General features: G+C 40.4%; 2 protein-coding genes across 3 annotated transcripts in view; one reads left to right on the top strand and one right to left on the bottom strand.

Annotated features, from left to right (window-relative positions):
• Positions 1 to 23888, top strand: part of DOCK1 (dedicator of cytokinesis 1) — a 278334-nt gene that overhangs the window by 82927 nt on the left and 171519 nt on the right. For both annotated transcript variants that reach the window (XM_065066732.1, XM_065066731.1), the window contains exons 26-27: positions 4611 to 4738; positions 6643 to 6738. In XM_065066732.1, the coding sequence (XP_064922804.1) occupies positions 4611 to 4738; positions 6643 to 6738 (224 nt within the window). The remainder of the gene's footprint in view (positions 1 to 4610; positions 4739 to 6642; positions 6739 to 23888) is intronic.
• Positions 14696 to 23888, bottom strand: part of INSYN2A (inhibitory synaptic factor 2A) — a 40296-nt gene continuing 31103 nt past the window's right edge. The window contains exon 4 of the mRNA XM_005505796.3: positions 14696 to 15092. Coding sequence (XP_005505853.1) covers positions 14909 to 15092 — 184 coding nt within the window. The 3' untranslated portion in view covers positions 14696 to 14908. The remainder of the gene's footprint in view (positions 15093 to 23888) is intronic.

Raw genomic sequence — 23888 nt, 5'->3', positions numbered from 1 at the left:
CTGATACCCTGCAAGTAACCTTTAAAAACTGCAAGAGAAAGGAAAATGGGTAAAAATCATCCAGTATGTAAATACAACTGTGTTACCTACAGATGCTGAGCATTGTGAAGTACTCCTTTGATTTTAGGTGTAACTTTTGTCTTTCCATTGGCAATATTTATTGCCTTTTCCATACTTCAGAGCAAGCTCTATATCGGTATTTTTTTCTTAGTGTGAAAGTTCTGTGGGTAATTTGAGGGCTGAGTAATTCTTGGAAAGATTTCAGAGTGTTGGTGCTTGCACAGTTCTCTGGGCTGTGGATGTTGGGGTTTTTTGTTGGTGGTGGTTTATGGGCTTTTTTAATTTGCTTTTAAAAACCTGGAGAGGTTTTGAATCTTTTTATCAAGTACCCACCGTACATTGTTTGCTTTCTTTTATCCTCCCGTGTTCTAAAACCCGCGACAGCTACCAAGCACACAGCAGATGCTCACCGGTTGTTGAGGAAGGCAGAGCGCCCAGAAGGTGGTGACTGAGGAGCGTTGTCAAGTCCACCCAAGGGAACGTAGTCTTTTGTACACGTTGTGTAGTTCCAAATTAAGGAGTGCGACAAATCAGCTCGTTTTTCCTCTCTCAGAAATTCAACGGGAACACCCTATTGATCAGAGCAAACTCCAGACAACCCAACTCGAAGGTGACATCGCTGCAATTTTCGCCTTCTGCATGCCCGCAGATATTAAATTGATCTTTGACCGTTCTCTGCTAGTGGGGCTTGACGGGGACACAGAACATTTTCAAACCTCTAATTAGGGGCCTTTGTAAGTTATTAAAGATTGATTCACCTCACAGGTGCTACCAAGGCACGTTCGTATGTCTTTGCTGGAGTGCTTAGCAGCTGGGCATCAGGGCTCTTTCTTTCCCCTGCCATTCAGCAGGTGCTGAGCTGTTGTTTTTTGGGTCTATGCATTTGAAATATGTGACAGCAAACTATTACTTGAAATGCACATATATAATACTTTTCCATATTAGGACAGTTTGGAGACTTTGTTTATGTATAAATACCTTTAGAGCATTTAATGAGCATCCCGGTAAATTCAGGGAATTGTGTTCAGCAGAGATCACCACCTCCTTTCACTTCTAATATCTGCATAGAATTAGAATAATACAGTTGTAAACAAATAATGGGAGCTTATGATGGTGTTTCTCTGTTACTAGATTTGGGTCGTTTGTAATTGAATTCTCTGCTACCTAATGCAGAAGAATATGAGGGGATGTGATAAAGTCATGGGTGGGTGTATTTCCCCTTGTAGATGCATTGCAGAGTTGAATGTCGGTTTCTTGAGGAAAAAATTTCAACAAGTGCCCCATGATTTTTCTCCTTTTGGAGCTATAAAGCTGGAGGTTAAATGACCAAGAAGCAATTAAATAGAAAAACTCTACATTGAAGGAGCTAACTCTTCAAAGTACTTTCTTTGAGAGATCCCACTTGCGTGTTCCAAGTGAACGTGTATTTACAGGAGTCGCTTGAGACTGGAAAAAGCTTCTCTTGAGCTGTTAGAAGTTGGTTGTGCTTATCCACTGTTATTTCTCATCCTCTATGCATGAGCTTCCAGGGCAAAATGCGGATGCTGCTGTTTCAGTTCCTCTCTAGCATCTTGTTGAGATGGAGTGCTCTCTATTCTGCACTATAGTATGGTTTTTCTTGATTATTCTTTATGCCAGTGACTTTTATTTCTCCCTGCTGCGCAGTTTGCGAGAGCGGAATTCCGACCTCTGTGCTGAGTATCTTGCCATAGGGACGAGTCTGTGGGGGTTTTCCTCCCGTAACTCTTGGCTGCTCTGTAGGACACAGAGGTTGTGGTCACCGATGGCCTGGGAGTCCTGCAGAAACTGCAGAGGATAGTTCAAGTCATTGCAGTGGGACCTGAGCAACCTGATTTTTGGGTCAAGATGTCCCTGCTCATGGCAGGGGTTGGACTGGATGAGTTTTGAAGATCCCTTCCAACCCAAACTATTCTACGATGCTATGATACAGTTTCTGGCAGACTTTGGGCAGAAGCTGTTTCCCTATGAAGTCCATCTTTGTCTCATCCATCCCCTTTCCTTCTTTTTTTGAGTGGCAAAAGCAAGTCCTCTTGAGCCTGTACCTTCATAGACTCATAGAATGTCCTGAGCTGGAAGTGACCCCCAAGGATCATGGAGTCCAGCTCCTGTCCCTGCACAGGACACCCCACAGGTCACCCCATGTGTCTGAGGACGGTGTCCAGTCTCTTCTTGAACACTGTCAGATTGGGGCTGTGACACCTCCCTGGGGAGCCCGTTCCAGTATCCAGCACCTCTGTGTGAAGAACCTCTTCCTCATGTCCAGCTGACCCTCCATGGCACATCTTCTGCCATTCCCTCAGGTCCTAAATCACTGAGATTTGTCAAGTGAGAGTAATTTTCACTTGGCCCTAAGGTTGTAATGCCCGTATCAATTTTTCCCCTTGAAGCCCAAACACACCTGCCCAGGCTGCCCAGGGAGGTTGTGGAGTCTCCTTCTCTGAAGACATTCAAAACCCACCTGGACATGTTCCTGTGCGACCTCACCCAGGCGTTCCTGCTCCAGCAGGGGGATTGGAGTAGATGATCTTTTGAGGTCCCTTCCAATCCCAAACATACTGTGATACTGTGACACCACCATAAGCAAGTATGGATTGATTCATCCTTGTCACTCCTTTGCCTCTTAGCTGTCAGGTTTTTCTGGTACCGTCAGTGGATATTTGGCACTGGTGATGTTGCCTTTTCCATCCCATGCTTGTAACCAGCCGACTGTCAGCTGAGCCTCACTTAACTGAGATTAACTTCTAGTTCTTGTTTTTTGGTCCTGCACTGTCTGTTGTGGGCTGTATGTTACTCTCACTCCTGATGTTGGGCTTGTGATACTGTTCCGGAGCTATTTAAAATCCTCTTAAGTAAAGACTTAATTCAGCACTCATGAGCATTTGTAAATGTTCAGGGGCTTCGGCTTTTGTGAAAATAATCTCTAAGCAATGATGTAGTCATTAAGGACTGCCAGGTGCCTCCTTTTGTGAGTCATCCATGTGCCATCATGTCCAAGCAATTTGGGTAATATCATTAAAGAAAGAGAGTTGGTGTGTTATATCTTTTGTGTGGCTGTCAAGAGCTTCATCGGAATTTTCCCAGGTATTGTATTAATTAGAGATCTCATGGGCCGATAGCCAGTGTAGCGTTTGATAAAGTGGATCTTTCAGTTGTGTTTTCAGAGATCATCTGCCAGGTAGATTTTACAGCACAAGGGCAACTTCTTGGAGCGACCTGGGTTGTGATAGCATATGTCCATCTGTCAAGAAAATAAAACTGTTGTGTTTGAAGATACTGTTCACCTGTGTATGCACTGGTAGCTGTGCTGTTTTCTGTCTGTCTTATGGATATGACGACTCTGAGAAAAATCTGCCTGCCAGCTTGGTGATTCTGAGACACTGTGCCCCTTCCTTAGGGCACAGCAGAGCTCGCGCCTCCTTCCAGACCCACCTGAGATACTTGGGCAGATCGGGAGAGATAGAGATTTGGGAACGGTGTCCAGTAGGGCAAAATAGCTGCAGAAATCTCATGCTTTTCTTCTGTTTCTGTTCTACAATATTATTTAGAGGAGGTGGAAAAAAATACTGAAACGCTCTTAATGCTTCCCTGTCCCTTCCTGCTCTCCGTTCCCTTACCCCAAATACATTTCAGTACTATGCTGATGGTTTATACATTGTGTAATTTAAATATCGTTATTTCTTGCTGAGTAAATCAGGTTCTGATGAACAAGAATAACCAGTTCCCTCCGTTGGGCATGGATTTATTTGAGGGCTGGGAATGGGGGAGGCTGGAAAGAGCAGGTTCCGGGGTTAGGAATGCACCTGGGTCCCTGCACTACGCAAGACAATTTGCAGGTTTTACATTCACTAGATTAATCAGATCAGTGTCCCAGTGTTACCTGCTGGTAGGTTTAGGAGCATCAATCGTTGTCCTTATTTCCCTTACCTTCTTGACTCAAGCCAAAATGTTGAGCTCAGTTATTGTGCTGTGTCTATTTTCCTCATCTCTCTGCAAGTCCTTTACTTGCCTTGTAGAAACCACATCTGAATACCAACATAAAGCATTTCAGCAACATCTTTTGAGCCAATAAACACCATATTATGCAGCTGAATACCATCCTCCATCTCGGTGAATCGTATTTGTACACTTGGGCTATGCGCATTGGGAACCAGCGCAGATGATGTAAAGGATGTTTAATATACTTTGCCAATGCTCAACCAGATAAGCAAGTGGGAAGTCATGTGTAATTCTGTGTGTAATGCTCTGGGATGGCCCTGGTTGGGTCCTGTTAATCGATGTTTTTAAGCAGAGGCAGTTAACATCAGTGCAATGCTTCTCCAAATGCTCTTAACCTAATCACTTCATTTTTTACTTACTTACTTACAGCTTTTTCAGGTTTCTGTTTTGGGTTGAAAAGCCAGTGACTGGAAATCTGGAAGTTATCTTATTTTCCTAGATGTTCTGTAGTATGTAAGCGCCGAAGCAGGTTGACTGAGCAGGGTGATGAAGTTGTTCAAAGCTGTGTATGTAACCTGGTGTTCTGTGTGCAGACTGCAGGGAAATCTTGCTGCCAACGATGACGGATCAGCTCAAATATCACTTGGAAAGACAAGAAGACTTGGAGGCTTGTTGCCAGCTGCTGAGTAACATCCTGGAAGTGCTTTACAAGAAAGATGTGGTTAGTATCTTACGGTTCTGTGATGATTAGCACTTAAATGGATCTTAGAGTTAACTCCTGATGGCTTACATTTTATTTTCTTATTTTTTTCCCCTCTTTTAAGTCTTCTTTTTGGGTAGCCGGTGATGAGGATGTGTCGTGTGACATCTCAGGATGTTTATTACTGTTTTTATTACAGCACTGTTGTCCAATAACACTTTTCCAGACATGGGTTAGATACTGAATAAACAGATATTTTTAGGAGTTGAGCCTTTCCCTTCTACCTCTACCAGGTGGAAATATGAAAAATACTTGATTTGTGCGTGGTGGGTTTTTTTGTGGTGTGTTTTATGTTTTTGGTTTGTTTTTTTCCCCATGAGCATTTTGGGAAATGCGCGTTTGAGTTCTATGGATATATATGAACATATACTCTTGTTGACACAGCAAACCTGTTAACGTTCTGAAGTGCCATTTAAAGTTAGCTAGTAGAATTCTCAACCATGAGAGGCAACATGGATTGGGATGTGGTTGATTCTGCGTGAATATTACAACTAGTGTAGGTGTCTTGTCCATTCTGAATGTGTAATAAACGTAGGAGAAGGTTGTGCATGAGAACCCGTGTGGTGCCCTGGGCTGGTCCACAGGTAATAGTAATGTATAGTAGTCCCTTTTTTTTGGTCTTTTCTTGACTTTACACCAATATGGGAATATTAGTGCTTTGCCAGAGAGCCGCAATGTTTTGATGCTCTCTTAAAGAAGTTTGGGCTGATGAGGCCACTGCCTGAACTTTCACTGCTACGTAGGATTGTACAGTAACTTAGCTGGAAAGGACCGCAGGGGTCAGCTGCTTACATGGGTATCTAGCATCTTATTTGACTCATTTTTTGGGTTTGTTCTGATTTTGCCTCTCTTTTGAAGTAGTTCTGTGGGACTGAGGTGGCTGTGGTGTTCCCTGTAGACGTTATCCCAATGACACAGTGTCAGCAGCAGGAAGAAGAGTCTGTGCAGGAGCAGGAGCTGTTTATATTTGTACTGATGATGGATCATTCTTCAAATGAACAAATGCATTTTTCATGTATGCGAGTCTGCCTTTGGTAATGAAGCGTAATCCAACGATAAGATGTGGGTTATTATACAGATCCAGGGGCAAGAAGTAAAATGGTTCATGGAAATGGTCAAGAAGCAACACAAAGATGCTGCTTTATTTAGATCATTATCTGGGAAAACGCTTGCAAATATTGGCTCTAGTATTCTTCCCCCTTTCCATCTCACAGACCGCTTTTGAATTCTTCTTCAGACTAGTGAAAATGATGAAGAAACCTGTTTATAAAGATAGGAGCAAAGCTCATCTGTTTCTTTCTCCCTGTCTTGTGTTTTTGGCTTCAGTTCTGTAGCCATCGTTCTGCACGCGGTTTCTGAACTTGTTCCTAAAAGCTGCCTGCACTAAATATTTCATTTTCAACTCTTTCAGAAATAGCAGCAGGTGACTTCTGATACAGAAATATTAATTTGAAGCAATTCGCCGTTCCCTAACCAAAGTTTTGCTTTGCTTTTCTGTTTCTTTTAATTGAGCTGTTGCAGAATAAGCCCCCAGATTTGGTAATGCCTGTGCGCTTTTCATGTGGGAAAAATGACTTAGGAGAATAAAAGTATTGGGTAACTAAATGTCATAGACTTTGCTATATTTCCAGGGACTTGCTCTTCATTTAAATAATTGCAGTGGTACATGTTAATTTATCAGTAACACGTATTAATAAAATAGCCTTTGCATGGTGTTGGTTAAAACGGGAGACTAATTTTCTGCTTTTGATCAACAGCAGTGAGTGATGTTTTATTTAACTTTCACAAGACGGGCAGGCATAAATAGTTCAATTGTGCTGGTGTCTGCTGTATCTGGTTACCACTAATTTATTCTTTTTCCTTAGGGGCCAACACAACGACATGTCCAGATAATCATGGAGAAGCTATTGAGGACAGTAAACAGAACAGTCATTTCCATGGGACGTGATTCGGAGCTCATTGTAAGTGTCTCTTGATGTAAACTTAAATACCTCTGTCACATCTTTTTTGAACCTGACTGTAATAGGATTTAAATCCCAGGCGACCCAAAGCAATCAAAACCTTCTGCAACCGTCTTGGTGTTCAGTAAGCTGTAAAACATTGACTTGTCATTTTTCCTGTGCTTTACACAGGGGCAGAAAAAGATACTTAAAAAATATTGGTGGTCAGGTGATTTGCCAGATTTTAATGTCTGTCTTCACCAAAACGATGAACTATTTGTAATTAGCAGCTAAAAAGTGCAGAAGTGAAAGACTTGCACGTTTGTTACTACACCACCAATTGTTTGACTCTACAAGCATTCACTTGACTTTTTTGACTACAACTGAGAACCAGGAGAACAACAGCATTTAAATGACCGAAGAATAGAATAAAGCCCCAAATTATTACTTTTTGAAAATCCAGAGGAAGGACCGATAGAATAATTGCAACTCATCACGTTCCGCTTTGGTGGCATAGCACTGTGATTTTTAAGGCCTGGCATTTGAATTTTTCAACTATATTATTGATGTTGGTCTAAATAATGAAACAGTCGGGAGGCCTATTGACACGTAACACGGGGATATATCTTAGTGTGGTTTTGGGAGTCTCACTGTGTGTTTGCTTTTATCTTATATTCTTCTTTGGGTGTCTGCATATATAGGAAGCTGGTCAAACTTGACCAGGTTTCTCATCTGTCTCATAGCTACATTAATTTGGTTCAGTTTGGTTTGATACACTGATTACTTTCTTAAAAAAAGGTTTTATTTGTTAGTTGTATACATCTGAGTCTGTTAGCGCTTTCTGGTTTTGAATTCTCTGTTCTTTTCTGATTTTATTTCTCCATTTAATTGCACACAGTGATATTTGGCTTGTTCTGAGAAGGCACTTTGTCCTTAGTTACTGCTGTTTACATGGCATATGGTGGTGCTTGTGTTGGCAAACATACCACAATTTTAGTTTTGTCTTCAGTGCGTCATCCACTACCTTTGGGTTTGTTTTCTTTTCCGCATTTATCACTTTGATTTGCAATAATAGTTTTTTGTCCTAAGAAAGTGATAACGCATCACCAGACCCATTGCTGGAGCAAGGAATGGTCTTAAGTAGAGATCATTCTTATAGAATTTATAATGCCGGGATGCAGTAACAGTAAAAGGTTTACATGTTGTTATTTTGTGTGTTACCACAGAAATTATTACTAATATGCAGAATCTTTCTATACGAGGGTGCAAAACTTCTTCCCCCAGTTGCACAGAAGGTGTAGTCTTGTAAGAAAATTCTTCAGTTATGGTTAGAATGTGAGTTAATTATTGCTTTGACGAACATGATTTAGTCGATATTTTAAAATGTTAGTTATTCCTTTTGCATTGATCAAATTATATTTGAAAACTTCTCCTGTATGTATTTTAACTAAGTGCAGTTGTATGTAAAATATCTGTAGTGAGCATGAATGCAGCTTGAAATCACTCTATCCGCACACTGTAATTATGTAATGAGTGTTAATAGGACTGGGTATTTTCAAGGAGTACTTTCTCCTGTCTTTAAATACAGTCATTGCAGAAAGGGTCCTCTTGTAATCAACCAGTAACAATTCATTTTTGTGGCATCAGCAAAGTAGGATGAGGAAAATGCAAGTGATGATTAACAAGCATAACCCGACTACTCTTGGCTCAGAGTCAGGTTGAAATTATGTATTAACTTTTGTCAATAGCAATATAGCTTTACCTGGAACTTATATTAGACAATTAAGTGTAAAGGATGAGTACGAGGAATTAATTTTAAAAATAAGGGGCCTTATAGAGGAATAGTCCGAGTAACAACTTATTCAAATGAAGTAAACTACAGAACATTGCCGTTTTTTTCTTAAATAAAGAGCGGTATTGGTGTACTAAAGCTGGCACGTTTTCACCTTGGAGAAATACTTAAGCTGTGTCATCTTCATCCAAAACCTGATGTTGAATAATACACTTTAAATATAAAAGAGTCCAGAGGAATTGGCATCTGCTGCTGTATAGATGAGCTATATATCCGTGAGGATTTATCAGCTCTTAGCTTCATTCTGGAAACATTCCTTGGAGGATCCTGCTTGGATGATCTCCAACAAATGGAAGACACAGTCTTTCTAGGTGGAGACAAGACTCCTTTTCTGTTAGGCCGCCATACAGAAACGTGGGTTAATAATCCCCTTTTCACATTCTTTATAAACCCCTGTCCCAGTCGCTGTGGAACTACGGTGGCCTTAGGGATGCGTCACCTTTGGGTCTGTAGGGGTCAACATCAAAGGCAATCTGTTTGTAGAAATTGTTTCGGTTTGTATGATAATAATATTGTTTGTGTGCTCTTCGGGGTTTGAGGCTTGGTGACTTAACTTGGGTTGGTTTTGAGCGCGTGGTAAGTCGGTGACAGCCGGTGGTCCTGAGAGGCTGGAGTTCTGTGCGATAAGTCAGAAGATTGTAAAGAATTTAAGCAGTCGGTTGAAAATGTTGTTATATTGGAACAGAGGTGATGGAAGTGAGAGGCTTAAACATAATGTACTTTTTACATTAGTGAACAAAATCTTCAAATAGAAGACGAGGTTGCTGGGTGTGCTAATGTAATGGGAACGTAAGACACTGGATTTACTGTTTCAGGAGGATAAGGAATATGGAGTATTGGGTAGGACCTCCGAATGTTTTTTTTGGTCTTCAGTGTTCTTCAAGGCTGGATTCCACATCTGTGGCAAAGTTTCTGTCTATTCAACTTTAAATTGCCCGTTAACAGTGTTTACTTAAAGGTGGTGCCTTTCCTAGAGTGGGGAACAGGCTGGAAAGATTCTCCAGGAGCCTCACTTGACTTTGCTTATCTTTTTGTTGAGTTTTTGCTTCCTTATATGTGCGAGCTTCTATATAAAAATCATAAACCATTTTTATCATGCATTTTCAAAAGAGAACTATCTTGAAATTAGTTAGACTAGACAATAAATAAAACAGAGTATAAGTGATAAACTCAAAGCTGATTTGACCGTGTATTTTGTAGAAGTTGTCAGCTAATTGAATTTCAGTTCTCATTTGTGGAACCGCAAAATTTCTTCTAGTCTCCAGAACTTCCAAAACCCCAATCCCTCAGTTTCACCGGTGTCTGTACTAACTAAGATTAAGCACAGTCTGGCCACTTAAACAGGTTGTTTCAGTGAAAGCAGTGAATTTATATACTTGGAAATTAGCATTAGTTCCCAGCCTGCCGTAGCAAACGAGCTTTTAATGTGCAAGAAGAATCTTGTCACGGGTTTAATACTCATTATTTTTGGTTACTTTTTCCTCTGGAAGTCCCACGGTGATTTTTACTTGATCCATTCGCTGAGTAGCGGGTTCAGAGTGGGTTATCCCAGTGAACTCGATGCAGATCATGGGTTCTGGGTTGTCTGATGGAGGGTTGGAGATCATTGCTTTGGGCTACTTTTCCAAGTGCTCACAAAATCCTTCCTACTGAAGAATGTGCTGTCTGAAGAAAGAAAATAAATTGTACGTACATGTTTGAGTCTCTTTTTTGAAGGAACAGGCTGTCCAGGGCAGTGCTGGAGTCACCATCCATGGAGGGGTTTAAAAGGCATTTAGATGAGGTTCTTAGGGACATGGTTTAGTGCTAGAGGTAGGTTTGGTTGGACTCTTCCAACCAAAATGATTCTATTATTCTATAATTTTAAACCATCTCTTTCCTTGCCTGGTAACTTTGGAGGCATGTTGCGTTCCATGTGAGTCAGGTTATGGGCCTCCTTCGGTAAATCAAAGTGACTGGCCGAGATGGTAGGTCCAAAATGAACCATGAGTCGTCCCTGCTTCCTTGTGGTCAGCAGCTTGCTATGTTTTTCATTTACAAAGGAAAACAAGCTCATTGCTCAACTCCTTAATTTCAGAAAGGATATCCAGATGGCGTTTTTTTGTATCCATATGTGGCGAATTTTTGGAAGATACTTCCGTTGGCAGATTCGTTCAACTGTGTGATCGTTGCCTATGAAATAGACATTTTTTGGTTTCTTTATATGATAGAACAAATCAAATCCTATTTTGATATAGCAAAATATGTAAGAGCCAAGAACGTAGGAAGAGGCTTTGTCCCAAAGAACGGTGACTCTGAAATCAAGTGGTGCTTTGTGGTGAACAAAGTCAGCGTGAACACCTGCCGTGATGGGGAAAAACTGCTATTTTAGATACTCTTGAGGTGCATGACTAGGAAGCAGTGGGCAGGATGGGACTTGGACTTTACTGATGAGTGGAGTGTTTTCCGTGTTGCTTTTTCTCCCGTTTATACTTCAGAACAAGGATGTGGTGAAGAAGTCATAGAGAATGCAAGTGATTTGTCATGCGAAGTGTGAAGACCATCTTGAGGTTACTAGGAAGAAGATTTAGAGGTGCTCCTCAAAGAGAATGGTGGATTCTACATCTCTTGGCACCTTCCGGGCAGGATGACTTGCCGGAGGGCAGTAAAACACGAAGCTAAGTCTAAGTAAATAATGAGTTACTGAGGGTCACGGGAGAGAGTTCTGGGGTTGAAGTTATTTAGGAGTTAAAGCCAGATGTCAGTTGTCTTTCTGTGCCTTCGAATCTGTCAAGTTCAGGGTGGACGAGTTTTATAATGTTGGGGGAAAAGCCTCATTTTCTTCACCGGACTTCAGTGACATAAAAATTATCATCCTTTGTTTAATTGAATTGCGTGTTTTCTTCACTTCCAAAAACACATGGAATTATGGATTGCAAGCAAATTTCACAACAACTGAAGTGGTGGTTGAGTGATAGTCATGATTTTGTTCCGTCGCTAATATTGAACTTTTTTTAATGTTGTAAAATGAGTAATATCCCCAGTGCAGCAATGGAGTGTTTATCAGAACAAGCCGCATTCACCTAAATAAACGCAGAGCAGATTCCTACCACTCCAGTTACTTTAATAAGCCACGGTTGGATTTTATGCTGGAATAATACTAAAAATTGTTTCCCGCAGTCCCTTCCGTTCTACTAGAACAGAATTGCGTCGGTATAGCAGTTATATTGTTAGTGGCAATCCAGTTAACAAATTCCAGTAGCAATATATAATATGTGCTGTTATACAGATGCTGAAGAAATGTGATCTAATAGTGTACTTGATTTGAAATTGTTGATGAAAAATGAACCTATCTGATTTTGAAAAAGTGTTTAACCTTTAAAACAGAGTGAAATTAAAGTCATAGGCGGTGGTTTTGCATCTTAAGAAAAAGCAAACACTTTGTACCAATGGTAGGATTTTTCAGTTTTAATCGTGATTTTTTTTCAGTTTATCCTGATTTTTAAACTATTTTTACAGTGACTGTTTTTTTCTTTAAGAAAACAAGTGATACCCACATGAATAGTGTTTCCTAATAGCTCTAAAACAAAGGATGTAACTGGTGCTTCATGGAAATATACGGACTCGGAAGATAGCAAGTAATATAAAATCACCGCAGTATTTATTGACTAAAAAGTATTTTTAAGCATGATATGGGAGGAAAGTGCATATAGCAAATTAGTGTATGAAAGTGCATGGTATTGTCAGTGAACTCGGCAAAGCTACGTTATGTGGCACATTGAAAGTGAAGATGCTTTTTCTTCGTTATCACCTCGTTTTATAAGATCTTCTACGTTAGGGTGAAAATAGCATTGTCAGTCACATTGAACTAAAAGCTCTAAAGAATGAGGGTTTTTCTCTCAGTGTCTAACCTGAGCCTGAGTGATTCTAAATGTAATACAATATGATACATTTTACACACTTGCAAAAACATTTTATTACAAATTACATCGTATGGTACGATAGAACACCATATGTAATTTTAAGCAAGACTATATGTATGTTTAGCTTTTCCAGTTTTTAAAAAAATGTAAAAAATTAAAAATTTGCAACTTGTTAAGAAAATAGCCTGGCCATGTACAGAACACGCCGTGAGAACTTCCGCCTATAGCTCTTTCGATATTTCCCCGGTGAATTTCCCTCTGTCGTTCGGAATAATTAGGGAATCTGGTCTCTGCGTGAGTCGGTAACCGCACAGAAATACAGTTCAGGTTTGTCCCCGCGCTCCAGAACGTTCGGAACGGGTTGATGGGAAAAGCTACTGGTTGGGTGACACTAACGATCTGGAATTGATTGCCACTGAGAGATAGAGCCTTGATTTAGTTTCTTTCCAAAGAACCCCCAACACTAGGCATGGATGAGTTCATTAATTATTGACGCTATCGTAAAATAATGCTCAATACCGTTGTGTTTCCTTGTTATGTCCGTATTGGATATTTCTTTTTAGGAAAAAAAAAATATATCTATATTTTCTTGTTTGGGTTTCTAAAACATGTAGGGTGCGCTGCCTTGTAAACAGGTTTATATTCTCAATTAAAAATGGTATAAAATACATGAAACATGTTTGTTTTCCCAAACAAAACAATTGCACTTCCTTCCTGGGACACAGGATCACCTTTTCTCATCCTTCAGCTTCCCCAAAAGTATTTCACGATATCGTTTGCTTACGTACAAGAACTCGTAGCCCTCTTGAAGGTTCACTGCAAAGGGGACTCTTCTTTCATTCAAGCATGCTGAGATTCACTGTGAGGTGGGCATAGACATCTGCATTTCTGTTCCCATTTTCACTTCTTGCTCTTTGCTTTGGGGGGGAAAATAAGTTATTGTCCTTGAGATTTCTTGCAGTGATGGATTCGCTGCTGAGCTAAGAGGAGAAATAGTGTGAATGAAAGCACTTAAATTTTCAGTGTGTGCAAACTCTTCTGCCAACGATTGCATTTCTTCTACCTAAAGGCTGAAAAATTTGTATCTTCCTGATGCTTCAGGGTGTACAATTTCAAACCCAATTCTTAGTAAACCGGTTTGTCACATGAAACTATGACTCAAATGATCTGAAATACTTAAATATTCCTGCTTCCCGGCTACTTCTAGCACAAGAGATTCTTCCAGAACTGGTCATTCCAGATGCAAGTTTAATGACAGTGACAAACACTTAAAGGAAAACAGTTGCCATTTATAATTTGGAGCAAAATTTTAAGTGTCATTTAATATAAAAAAAGGGGCAAATTGATTCATATCTACGTGTTAGCGAGTATGATTAATAGATTGAGATATAAATTATAATGTGTTGGGAAGCCCAACTGAGAAGCTTTCTAAATAAATAGCATTTAAAATTACTGCTCCTTCCAAAGAGGTTTTAAAGCGTGACACGTACTTTAAGTTTTTCTGGTGCCTTCTCCAACAGTGTAGAGGTTTTCCAAAGACTACGTTACAAAAAGATAGTAAATGCTGGCAAATGCCAACAATCTGTAGAGTTTTTCATGGTTCTGTTTGGGGGGTTGTTGCCAGAACGTGTCATTTAGACCTTTTGGGTACCGAAAGACTAAAAGTGAGATGTAGGGCAGGTGATTGTCCCATAACTTTGACCCTGTCAGCTCGGGGGGGTTAAAGGCTCGTCCTGATTTTGGGAGGTTTTTGGAGATGAGCAGCAAACGTGGTTTGTCTGCAGATGAGGACACAGCTAAATTAGAAATGACAGTGTGTTGTCAAAATGTGAGAGCTTGGTTGAAGTCTACGTCGCATGAAGGCAAATATACATATAGTCACATCTTAGAGATGATTCATGGTCTCGGACCACGTGAAAAATTGTGCTTTGTCCAGGATTTATGTGCTGAAAACTGCACTCCCCGATCAACGTGGATTTGTAAAACTGAACATCATTGCAAACATAAGGCTTGCTTCCTTTTTTTGTTGGTTAAAGACAATAAACCGAACCCCCAAAATGCTTTAAAACAAGAGTGATATTTAGCTGCGTACAGGATGACAGCCTACAATTGAACAGGGTAGAATGTGACGCTTTCAGATCTAAAAAGGCGGTGGGGCGGGGGGGGGGAATAGTTTTACTTTCCGTTTTTGTACAAATCTCAATTCAGGTTTTACATCCCACATTGGCGAACCGCAAAGAAAAGTCGGCAAGGTTATTATTGAACTCCTTGCATCTGGACATGAGTTTCTAGGTACAAAGGCCTTTTTGGTACATACGGTGAGAACTACATTGGCCGGTAACGCGGATCAGTCTACCAAGATCCTGTTAGAGATGATGGACGGAACTCCACATATTTTTCAGAGAAGGCCTTGGACTCCACACGCAATGGACGTGGGTTAAAGGAACCAGAGTTTCCATCTTCCATGCTTTTTTGATTCAGTTTTGGATTTTTGCTTGGGAGTGGAGGAGTAACTCTCCTGAGAATAAGGCAAAGGTGCAACCTGAGTTTCCTCGATAGGATGAAGTTTTCTCAAAACTGGCTGGAGTTTATCTTCTTGCTGCTTAAAATCCAATTCCACGCTAAAAAAATAGGAAGAGAAAAAGCAGTTGGTTAACTAATAATGACGATGGAAAGGTTTCCGTTAAGCCAACAGTGTGCATGCGCTTCATTTATCAAACTCAAGGACAAAATACAGGTTTAAATCAGATCTCTGCGTTTCTTGCACCAAAAGGGATCACGGGGTCAAAGAAGGATAGACTGCAAAAGAGAAACAGCAACTGGAAATTTCAGAAGAAATTGTCTAAGCTGGAATAACAGAAATGATGGGAAATTAGGATGCAGGCTCAGCACACACCACCATCTAACACCATTTGCTGATTTAAGTGGATTTTCTTATTCTCTTCGGGTGGTGGAGAGAGAATCAAAGATGCCAAGAGAAATTTGGGATGTGTGCGTAGTTAAACTGTGAACAACATTCTGAGCAAAAACATCAGCATTTCAGTGATCCGGAGAAACTTTAACAGCGGAGGAAAGAAATACGTTAGGCAAGAGTTCTGATATTCAGAATATTTTTCCCACCTCCATGTTGTTAAGCAGAAAAAAGACTAAATCAAAGAAGATAATTTTAAAAGTTTGAGCTATCTGCTTGAATTATACCTATGAATGCTGAGTTTTCAGGAGGCGGCTGCGTTGGGAATCTTATTACTGCAGGAGCACGCTACAAACCTACTGATTAATCTAATATCCGTCCTCGTTAACGAAAGAGCAATGCTGTCTTCAACTTAACATGTTCTTGTTTGCGTTTTTACCGAAAAGCAGTTGGTTAGATAAACGTGGCATTGATTTTGTGATAAGATGGGGATATCGGTGGACTGGGGATTCCCTAACACGTGAATTCTTTCAGTAATACAACATGCAATAGATTCTTCTCTAAGAGCTCACTCAATCTCATTTAAAGTGGCATGCAAATCTCTGCAGACGTTGGTATATATTGGAATTGGTTTGTTTCTCAGTATTAAGTTTTTTGGGGAAAAAAAAAGGCATTTCAGTTCTGGCATTGGCAGAGTTCATTTTGACTCTCCAAATGCTATTCTTGCAGGGGAGCTTGCTTAAGAGCTACTTGAAATAGATGTAAAAGATAAATCACTCTAAAATACCTTGCCGAACAGAATAACCTTTTTTCATAATCGATTTTTATTAAAGATAGACCTCAAGGAGAAAAGTCTTCCTTCTAATCCCTATGTCAAAACCCATGTTATTGTCGTTTTTTGCTGCATAACAGCATTTGCAGCACGGTTCTGTCTTGCAGCTCTTTACATCCAAATGAAATATTTTGCTTCTGAAGAGTATAAAGAGGATGAATAAAACCAGTCGTATTATTTCAGCATCTACAGCTGTAAATTTTACGGAATAATTGGTTGTTGCCTATCAAGATCGATTTATCAAGCTTTGTAGGGTTTTTAATGTAACCACTGCCAGCAGACAAATGATGAGCTTGCAAATGTGGGTTTTAGTGTTATACCTGTTTGTGTGGCAATAATAACACAAAAACCTTCTCATTCTGTAATTTTTCACATCTTTCTAAATTAGCTATAAATGACTTTATTTTTGGTCTTTATATCAAAGATATGAAATCCTATTAAATTCAGCAAGTGTTCCATATTCGTCTCGTTTATATCTTGGTGGTAGAGCTGCAGATATTCCCCACAGACTGTTCCTCTGGCTGTCCCATTCTTGCATTCCCGAACTTGATTTTGTCACCTGTCACAGCTCTGACAATCTTGTTTTGCTTCGTGCTATTTTTGTATCTATAGGTTTCCTCTCAAAATGACCTTTTCTTGCAATATTCTCTATGCCGTGTGGCTCTTTTCAGTTTCGAATTCCATCTGTTTTTCTGTCTCCTTAAGCCTCCCCATGATAACTCCATGAGCTTAATTAACAAGGACTGTATCTTCTTCTAGCATTATGCGTGGCAGGGATTATAATTATTGGCTTCAGAAGCATTTTTCTTAGGTGAAATAATATCTTTCAGTAGACTGCCAATAGTGAATAAGCCCTACACAAACAAGAGATGAATCTAAATATTATATAATGCTAGTATCGCAAACATTTGCCTGACATTTCTGATTAGGACATACTAAATATTCACTTACCTACAATATCACTGAATTTGGAACACTGGGTTGCAGTTTCTTAGTGTCTTAAATTGTTCCTGTCTGTGAAGCTCCAGTGCAAATAAGGCTGTTTTTCTGTGTTTTCTCCCCAGAACAACTATATGCTTAAAAGGTTTACAATAGACATTGTACATTTTAGGGCATCTGCCTGTGCATCAGTGTTTGCGTAGACGTCATTCCCATGAAAATTTGGCCAAATAAACTCAAATCACAGACCTTTGAGAATTTGGGTTTGATGTGCTCATTAAACACAGGCAAGGACTTTGTAATTGAAATTTCTGAAATTCCTTCACAGTGAGACGGGTCTAGTCCAGGACTGATCAAAACAGCTCTTTGCAATTGCTGTTCTGTTAGTCTGTGCTTGGCTGAGCCCCAGGGCTGAGGACCCAAATTCTGCCTCTTCTGTCATCGTGTTTTCTGCTGGGACTGATATGGGCACAAAGGGAACCACAAGGAGGTTTTTTCCTTTATCATTCTTTTCCTTCCTTTCCCGTTTCCCAGACACCGATGTTATTTATTGCACAGCACCGATGTGCGCTAACCTGACTGAGGAGCTTGGCCGAAACGTGAATCACCGTCTAATTTTGTCTCTAGAAGAACCATCGACGTGCTGTGGAATTTGGGTTTATAGCAAATGAGGCAAAGTTTGCAAAGAGGTGGAGAGCATGGGGGAATGCTGCCTTGACACTGTATTTATACACGGCTGTTAATTTTGGAATTGAAGTCAGCAAGAGCCCCGGTGGGGTTTCTCTGTTTCGCTTTGGGCGTTGTGTCTCCCAGCCTTTGCTTTTCGTACTTGTGAAATGGAGTTATTGTGTTTGGAAAACAATGGCGCCTTGCAGACTGTAATAACGAGCACCCCAGGACAGACTTGGAACGCAACTGTTTGCTGTGCGGAATTTGAATTATTGTTAGGAAAAAAGAGAAAATAAAATACGTTGAATAGCTGCTCATCAGTGAAGGGCTCTGTGGGAGAAGAGTGAAGAGTGACGGAGCTGGTGGAGGATTTGGAGCACAAGTGTGATGGGGCTGAGGGACCTGGGGGTTCAGAGGAGAACAGGAGCTGAGGGGAGACCTTCTGATCTCTGAACTGCCTGAAAGGAGCTTGGAGCCAGGGGGGTCGGGCTCTGCTCCCCAGGAACAAGCGCCAGGAGCAGAGGAAACGGCCTCAAGTTGCGCCAGGGGAGGTTGAGGTTGGATGTGGGGAACAATTTCTTCCCCAAAGGGCTGTGGGGCATTGGAACAGGCTGCCCAGGGCAGTGCTGGAGTCACCATCCCTGCAGGGGTTGAAAACAAGTAGATGAGGTTCTCAGGGATGTGGTTTAGAGGTGGCCTTGGCTGTGCTGGGTTAGCAGTTGGATTTGATGATCTCAAAGGTCTTTTCCAACTAAGATGTTTCTCTGATTCTAGGTACTGCCTGAGGTTCTCACTGAGCGCTTGCAGTGCAGTAGCACTCATCACGGCAGGTTTGGCTTGGCCTCCAGTCACTCTTGGAGGCTCTGAGAAAGTCTTGGAGGTGCTTTGGGGTATGTGTGGTGCGATATGCCCGTGTGTGCATGTGCTGTGTAATGCGCGTGTGTGAAATCCAGTGCTCTCGAGAGGGATTATAACTATATATGTGAAGCCTGTTATGTGATAAAGGGGGAGATGTGGAGCCATGATGGACAATTTCAGGCCAGATGCTGAGGGTGGTGAGAGCCTGTCCCAGGTTGGCCAGAGAGGTGGTGGATGAACCATCCCTGGAGACATCCCAGGCCAGGCTGGACGGGGCTCTGAGCAACCTGAGCTGGTGAAGATGTCCCTGCTCATGGCAGGGGGGAACTGGTGGAGCTGGGAATGTCCCTTCAACCCAAACTGTTCTATGACTCTAATTTGGACACCTCGCTCAAGGCATGTAGACAAGGTGGCCAACTTGCTCAGGCTGCTTCTTTCTGGCTAATCCCATCTTCTAAATCCTAGTGCTGGGGATTAGGGATCTGTGTGATGGATTATTCCGGTTTAGCTTAATGTATTTTTTTAAAATGATTTTAAGAATATATGTTAATGAGTTTATTTTTTGCATGCTGTCAGCAGAGTGAACTTTTTCTAATTACGTTGCTTTATAAGGGATTGAAAACAGTTGGAGGAGTCAGAACCATTTAGTTTTAAGCATGTGGACTGTGGGAGGGTATCTAGCAACAAGCTTAGAAATATAGATGGGTTTTCTTTTCTAACACAGTCACATGTTACTGATATGATTCATTTTAAGACTATTAGATGCTAATCATTGGATATGTGGGTTACTTGTAAGATTGCTGAATCAGAATAATTCGGTTCAGGACCAGGTTGCTGAGGGCTCTGGGCAGCCTGTCCCTCTGCTTTGTACTTCAAGGAGAAACCTCCCTCCTTCTACTCAACTTGGGCTTTTCCCATCTCCGTCAACACCCCTTCTGTTTATATTTTTATTGCCTACTTTGTAACTTTAAGGCCCAAATCCTGGAAGCATTTCTAGAATGGCTTAAATCTTTGTATTGAAGTAGGTTAGGTGAGGCAGGAATTAAAGAAGATCATAGTATCTCCTTTTAGGTCACGTCAATGGGATGACATGGCATTAGTGCACGCCACATCTTGGAAGAATGGGATCCAGATAAGCACTTATCACTTGAAAATTAGCGTAATGCACTTCTGAGCAATCTCTGTTAAATTTCCTACTGCAACCTGAAAATCAGAAGTGCTGGGGATCCAAAGCATTGCCAGTGTTAGCAAGCCTTTGAGATCCATTTTTACTATTAAAGCATCTTACAGTCTAGAGATGAGTTAGAATATAAATTAATTAATGTGGGTAGGAAATTTAAAAGAAAATTACTATTATACTCATTTAGTTACCTTATTTTGCTATCCTGGTGCTATATTAGGGATTTACGTTTGCTTGTCTTATTTTTCACTTCTCATTGCCGTATTTATTAACTTCAATAATTATCACTATATCTAACCTTTAAAAGTGAACTACTTCCAGGTGTGCTCTGTGCTGCCTAATTAACTTCATCCTCATCATTTTAACCTCTTTCATTTGCCCCCGTTGTTTTGAGAGTTTGCAGGTCATAGATATGAATAACTTATTTTCTGTTGAATAGCTGGGATACACTTTAGAATAACTTCAATATCCAAGACAAAATTGAGTGCTGAAAACCAGCATATTTCAGAATTTCAAAGGAGGAAAAAGCAGCCAAATTAATGGTTGATACAGCTTTGAGTAGTTTTTCCCTCCAAGAACTACAGCAGCATAGTCTTGATTTAAGTTTGTTCCTCTTATGCAGAAATTTGGTCTAATAAAAGGTTTATTTCCAGATGCTAAAATAGCCTTGTAAAAACTCTTGAGTACTTCTGACCTTTGTGACCAAAGGGAAGTTTAGCGCGAGTTCTTCAGGACGCTCCTTCATGGAAATAATTCATGATAAAGGCCTAAGAGTAATGCACAAAATATTAAACACAAGATTCCTCTCCTCACATAGATGTCTGTTCAAGGATTAAAATTCACATGGGATGGTAATTTAAACAGGAGCGGAAAGGGCAGTTCCTCTAAAAGATAATTACATGAATAAAACAGGCTGTGAAGGTTTTAGTCCACGTGGGGTTTGGGTGTTACAGAATTGGTACAGTTTCTGCATATCAATGCAATTTCTTCTTGATAGCAAAATTCCGCTACACTTCATTGTTTAAGTTGACTTTGTCCTGAAAATATAGGCTAATAAAGCTTATTTTCTGTCTTTAAAAATTTCAATGGTGAATTTATATTAGTTTGTACAAGGTAGATATAAATGTTTGTCTTTTGTTTGTAGAGGATGATGGTGAAACTGCTTTGTGGCTTCGGATTATGAGATATTGACACTAATGAAATACTAATTAACACTTGATAAAATTGTTGTTTAATTTTACTAAATAATTTTGAACTACTAACTTACATACTGTCTGTAAACCACTATAAAGTCATGACACTTCATCATTTTTAGTGACTGTTTGAGCCTGTTGCTGTGCAGTTGGGACTTGATATTCAGACTTTAAAACCTATCGCAACGCTGTTGCTCAATTACATTTTTTTTGGCTAAAGCGTAGTGGCTAATGAGTATTTAACTGGGAGTGGGAGTGAATTGATGTGTGCTGGAGTAGGGACATGGAGTTAACGTGGCTTCTGACACCTGTGTCTGGAGGTTCCTGACAAGTTCTTGAACCTATTTCTCATCCCAGAAATAAGTAGAATTTTGAGGGAAATGGGGAATCAAATTATAAATGTGTTTTTTTTTTCCTATTGGCTTCCAAAGCAGTTAAAGTTTTTGGTACCTTGCGGTTTTTAATAGTTTCTTAGTTGTTAAAAAAAGAGAAAGTAACCTAGTTGCTAGTATGTATTCCTTTCAATATAAAAGATAGATGACATAAAAATTGATTTAGAATCTTGGCAAAAATGGTAAATCTCATATGGACAAGAATTCTATTCTCAAAAGCCCCTTCTTAGGATGTTTGCTAACAGTATTTTCATTTTTGATATTAAGAAGCAGCTAAAAACCCCTTAAAGTACAACAGTGATTTTTTTGTTGCCCTCTACGCTGTCTCCAGCTTTTGTGCTACATCTTATTAATATTCTAAAAAGTCGTCTTGAGGGGCACGAATTTAATTACATTGATTGTTTCTGCATTCTGGCTTCTCATCTGTGCTACACTTGACATTACTGGATGCAGCTGGGTAGTCAGTAGGACAACTTAATCATCCCTCCAAGATGCTGTTTCGCTGCGGTTTTAAAATCAAGGTTTGAAAAGAACTCTGAATATAACGTTACTGTGTTCAAAACTGAATCGTATTTAACAAAAAAATCCAGTGTCAATTATGGAAAAGTTAAGGTTTTGTCTTGAAATTATTGATTTCTCCCCTAAGGGCACAGGTTGTATTAAGTCTCCTGTGTCTACTACTCAAGACTGAGGTGGGTCCAGAAGAGAAGATGCAGAACATCCAGTCTGTCAATCCTCCTGGTCCAACGTGGACATTTACTGACAGCTTGCAGGTTGCAGCACGCTCAAAGATATTATACCCAGGTTTTCAGTGCAACTTGAACGATTTAAGCTGAGTTTTAATTTCCGTTCCTAAAAACTGTTTTGCCTTAAAGAGAAATCACGTCGCTCTGCAGCATTCGTCTTGCAAACTCTTTGCGAAGTTGCGCGTATCATTGCATCTAGATTTAAGAGTAATTGAGTGTCGTTACTAATGAAATGTCATTTATTTCAGAGGCTTTAGTATGGTAGTGTTTGACTTGTGGAGGAGCAGACCCTCCGACAGGGCAGTTTTAGTGTAGTTTTATCAGCCCATTTCTCTTTTATCCCTTCTGGCCACTTTTGTTGTCTCAGTAATTCAGTCTTCTCGCAGTTTTGCACTGTCGCCTGCTTTTAGACTTGTTGCCTGCAGCGTGTGTTCTCCTAATCTGTCAAAAAGCTGAGCCGATTTTTGCTAAAACCCCTCCTGGAAACGCTGCTTCAGGCTCCGGTAGCTGCAATCCCAACTGCTGTTGTGCTGGGAAATACTGCAGAGCGAGTCCTGCCTGCTACGCCGTTGCTCTTTAAATAGGGAGACACTTGAAATCTGTATTTCTGGAGTAATTTCTTGCTCTGAGCAAGAAATTGCACAGGGGTGAGCTCAGGAAAAGGGAGACTTTTGTTATTTATGTTTCTAAACAGTGCTCTAAAGGACAAATAAATATATTAATTGCTTCATTCCCCTTCATGGAACAGCATCATTCCCTTTTATAGTTAGCTGGTAAGTAGAAAAGATGGAGTTTTCCATCCTTTTTTCCTCCTTCACTAATAGGCAGTTAGGGCACAATATATAAGTAGCTCAATGTCTTCTGCCTAAATCAGAGACTGAGAATTAAGGGGTGAAGGGGGAATCCTGTGCTTTTCAGACTACCCAGCATCTGTACCTTCGTTTTAGTTTGTATCTTCACTGTAATTGTCACCTTTATGCATTTTTCATCCGTGCTGATTTTCTGGAATACTCTGATACGGAGATGCGTTTGTTTTCCTCTTACCTGCACCGTGTGAAAATATTCAGTTGGTTTTTAAGACGCTAATGGAGGAGGACAATTAAGTTGTCAGTATGAAATGCATCATGAGACGCAGGATGGCTTCACGTCATGCCCACCGCTTGTTATTCCTTCCCTAGAATAAAGCACCTGCCAAAGTGGATCTCCTGGCTGATAGATTTTAGGAGGGGAACCTCTGCTTTAGAGAAATGAGAAGCGATATCCTTTCACCTTTTGCACCTGGTCCGTTTGCAGTGAGCAAACTCCAGGGATTTCCTTCTGGAGGAGAGATGATAGCTGCTACAAAACAATCTTTAACAAAACCCTTAAGCAGTTTGTAATTTTTTTGTTCATTTGACCATGAGCAAACTTGTCTTCACCTTATGGAACCGTCCACCTTCACGGCAAACATCTCATTTAAAGTTCGTGGTGCTGTTTGTGTTGGGCAGGACACATTTGCCCTGTGCGTTTTAAAACTTCTTCACTAATACTAAAGCACATAAACCCCTGGGTAGTGGTGTCATTTTCCGATAAATCCGCTTAGATTTTATCAGGTTCTCTTTGCTCTAAAGTCTCTCTCTTAAAATCACTTTCTGAATCCAGTAGTTCCCGCTACAGAAATCAATTTGAAGTATGTTGACCTGTTGGACAGAAAATGC

Source organism: Columba livia, chromosome 6, assembly GCF_036013475.1.
Source record: "Columba livia isolate bColLiv1 breed racing homer chromosome 6, bColLiv1.pat.W.v2, whole genome shotgun sequence".
Classification (NCBI taxonomy): Eukaryota; Metazoa; Chordata; class Aves; order Columbiformes; family Columbidae; genus Columba; species Columba livia.
Note: the sequence above shows the minus strand (reverse complement) of the source record. Positions and strands in the feature narration are given on the sequence as shown.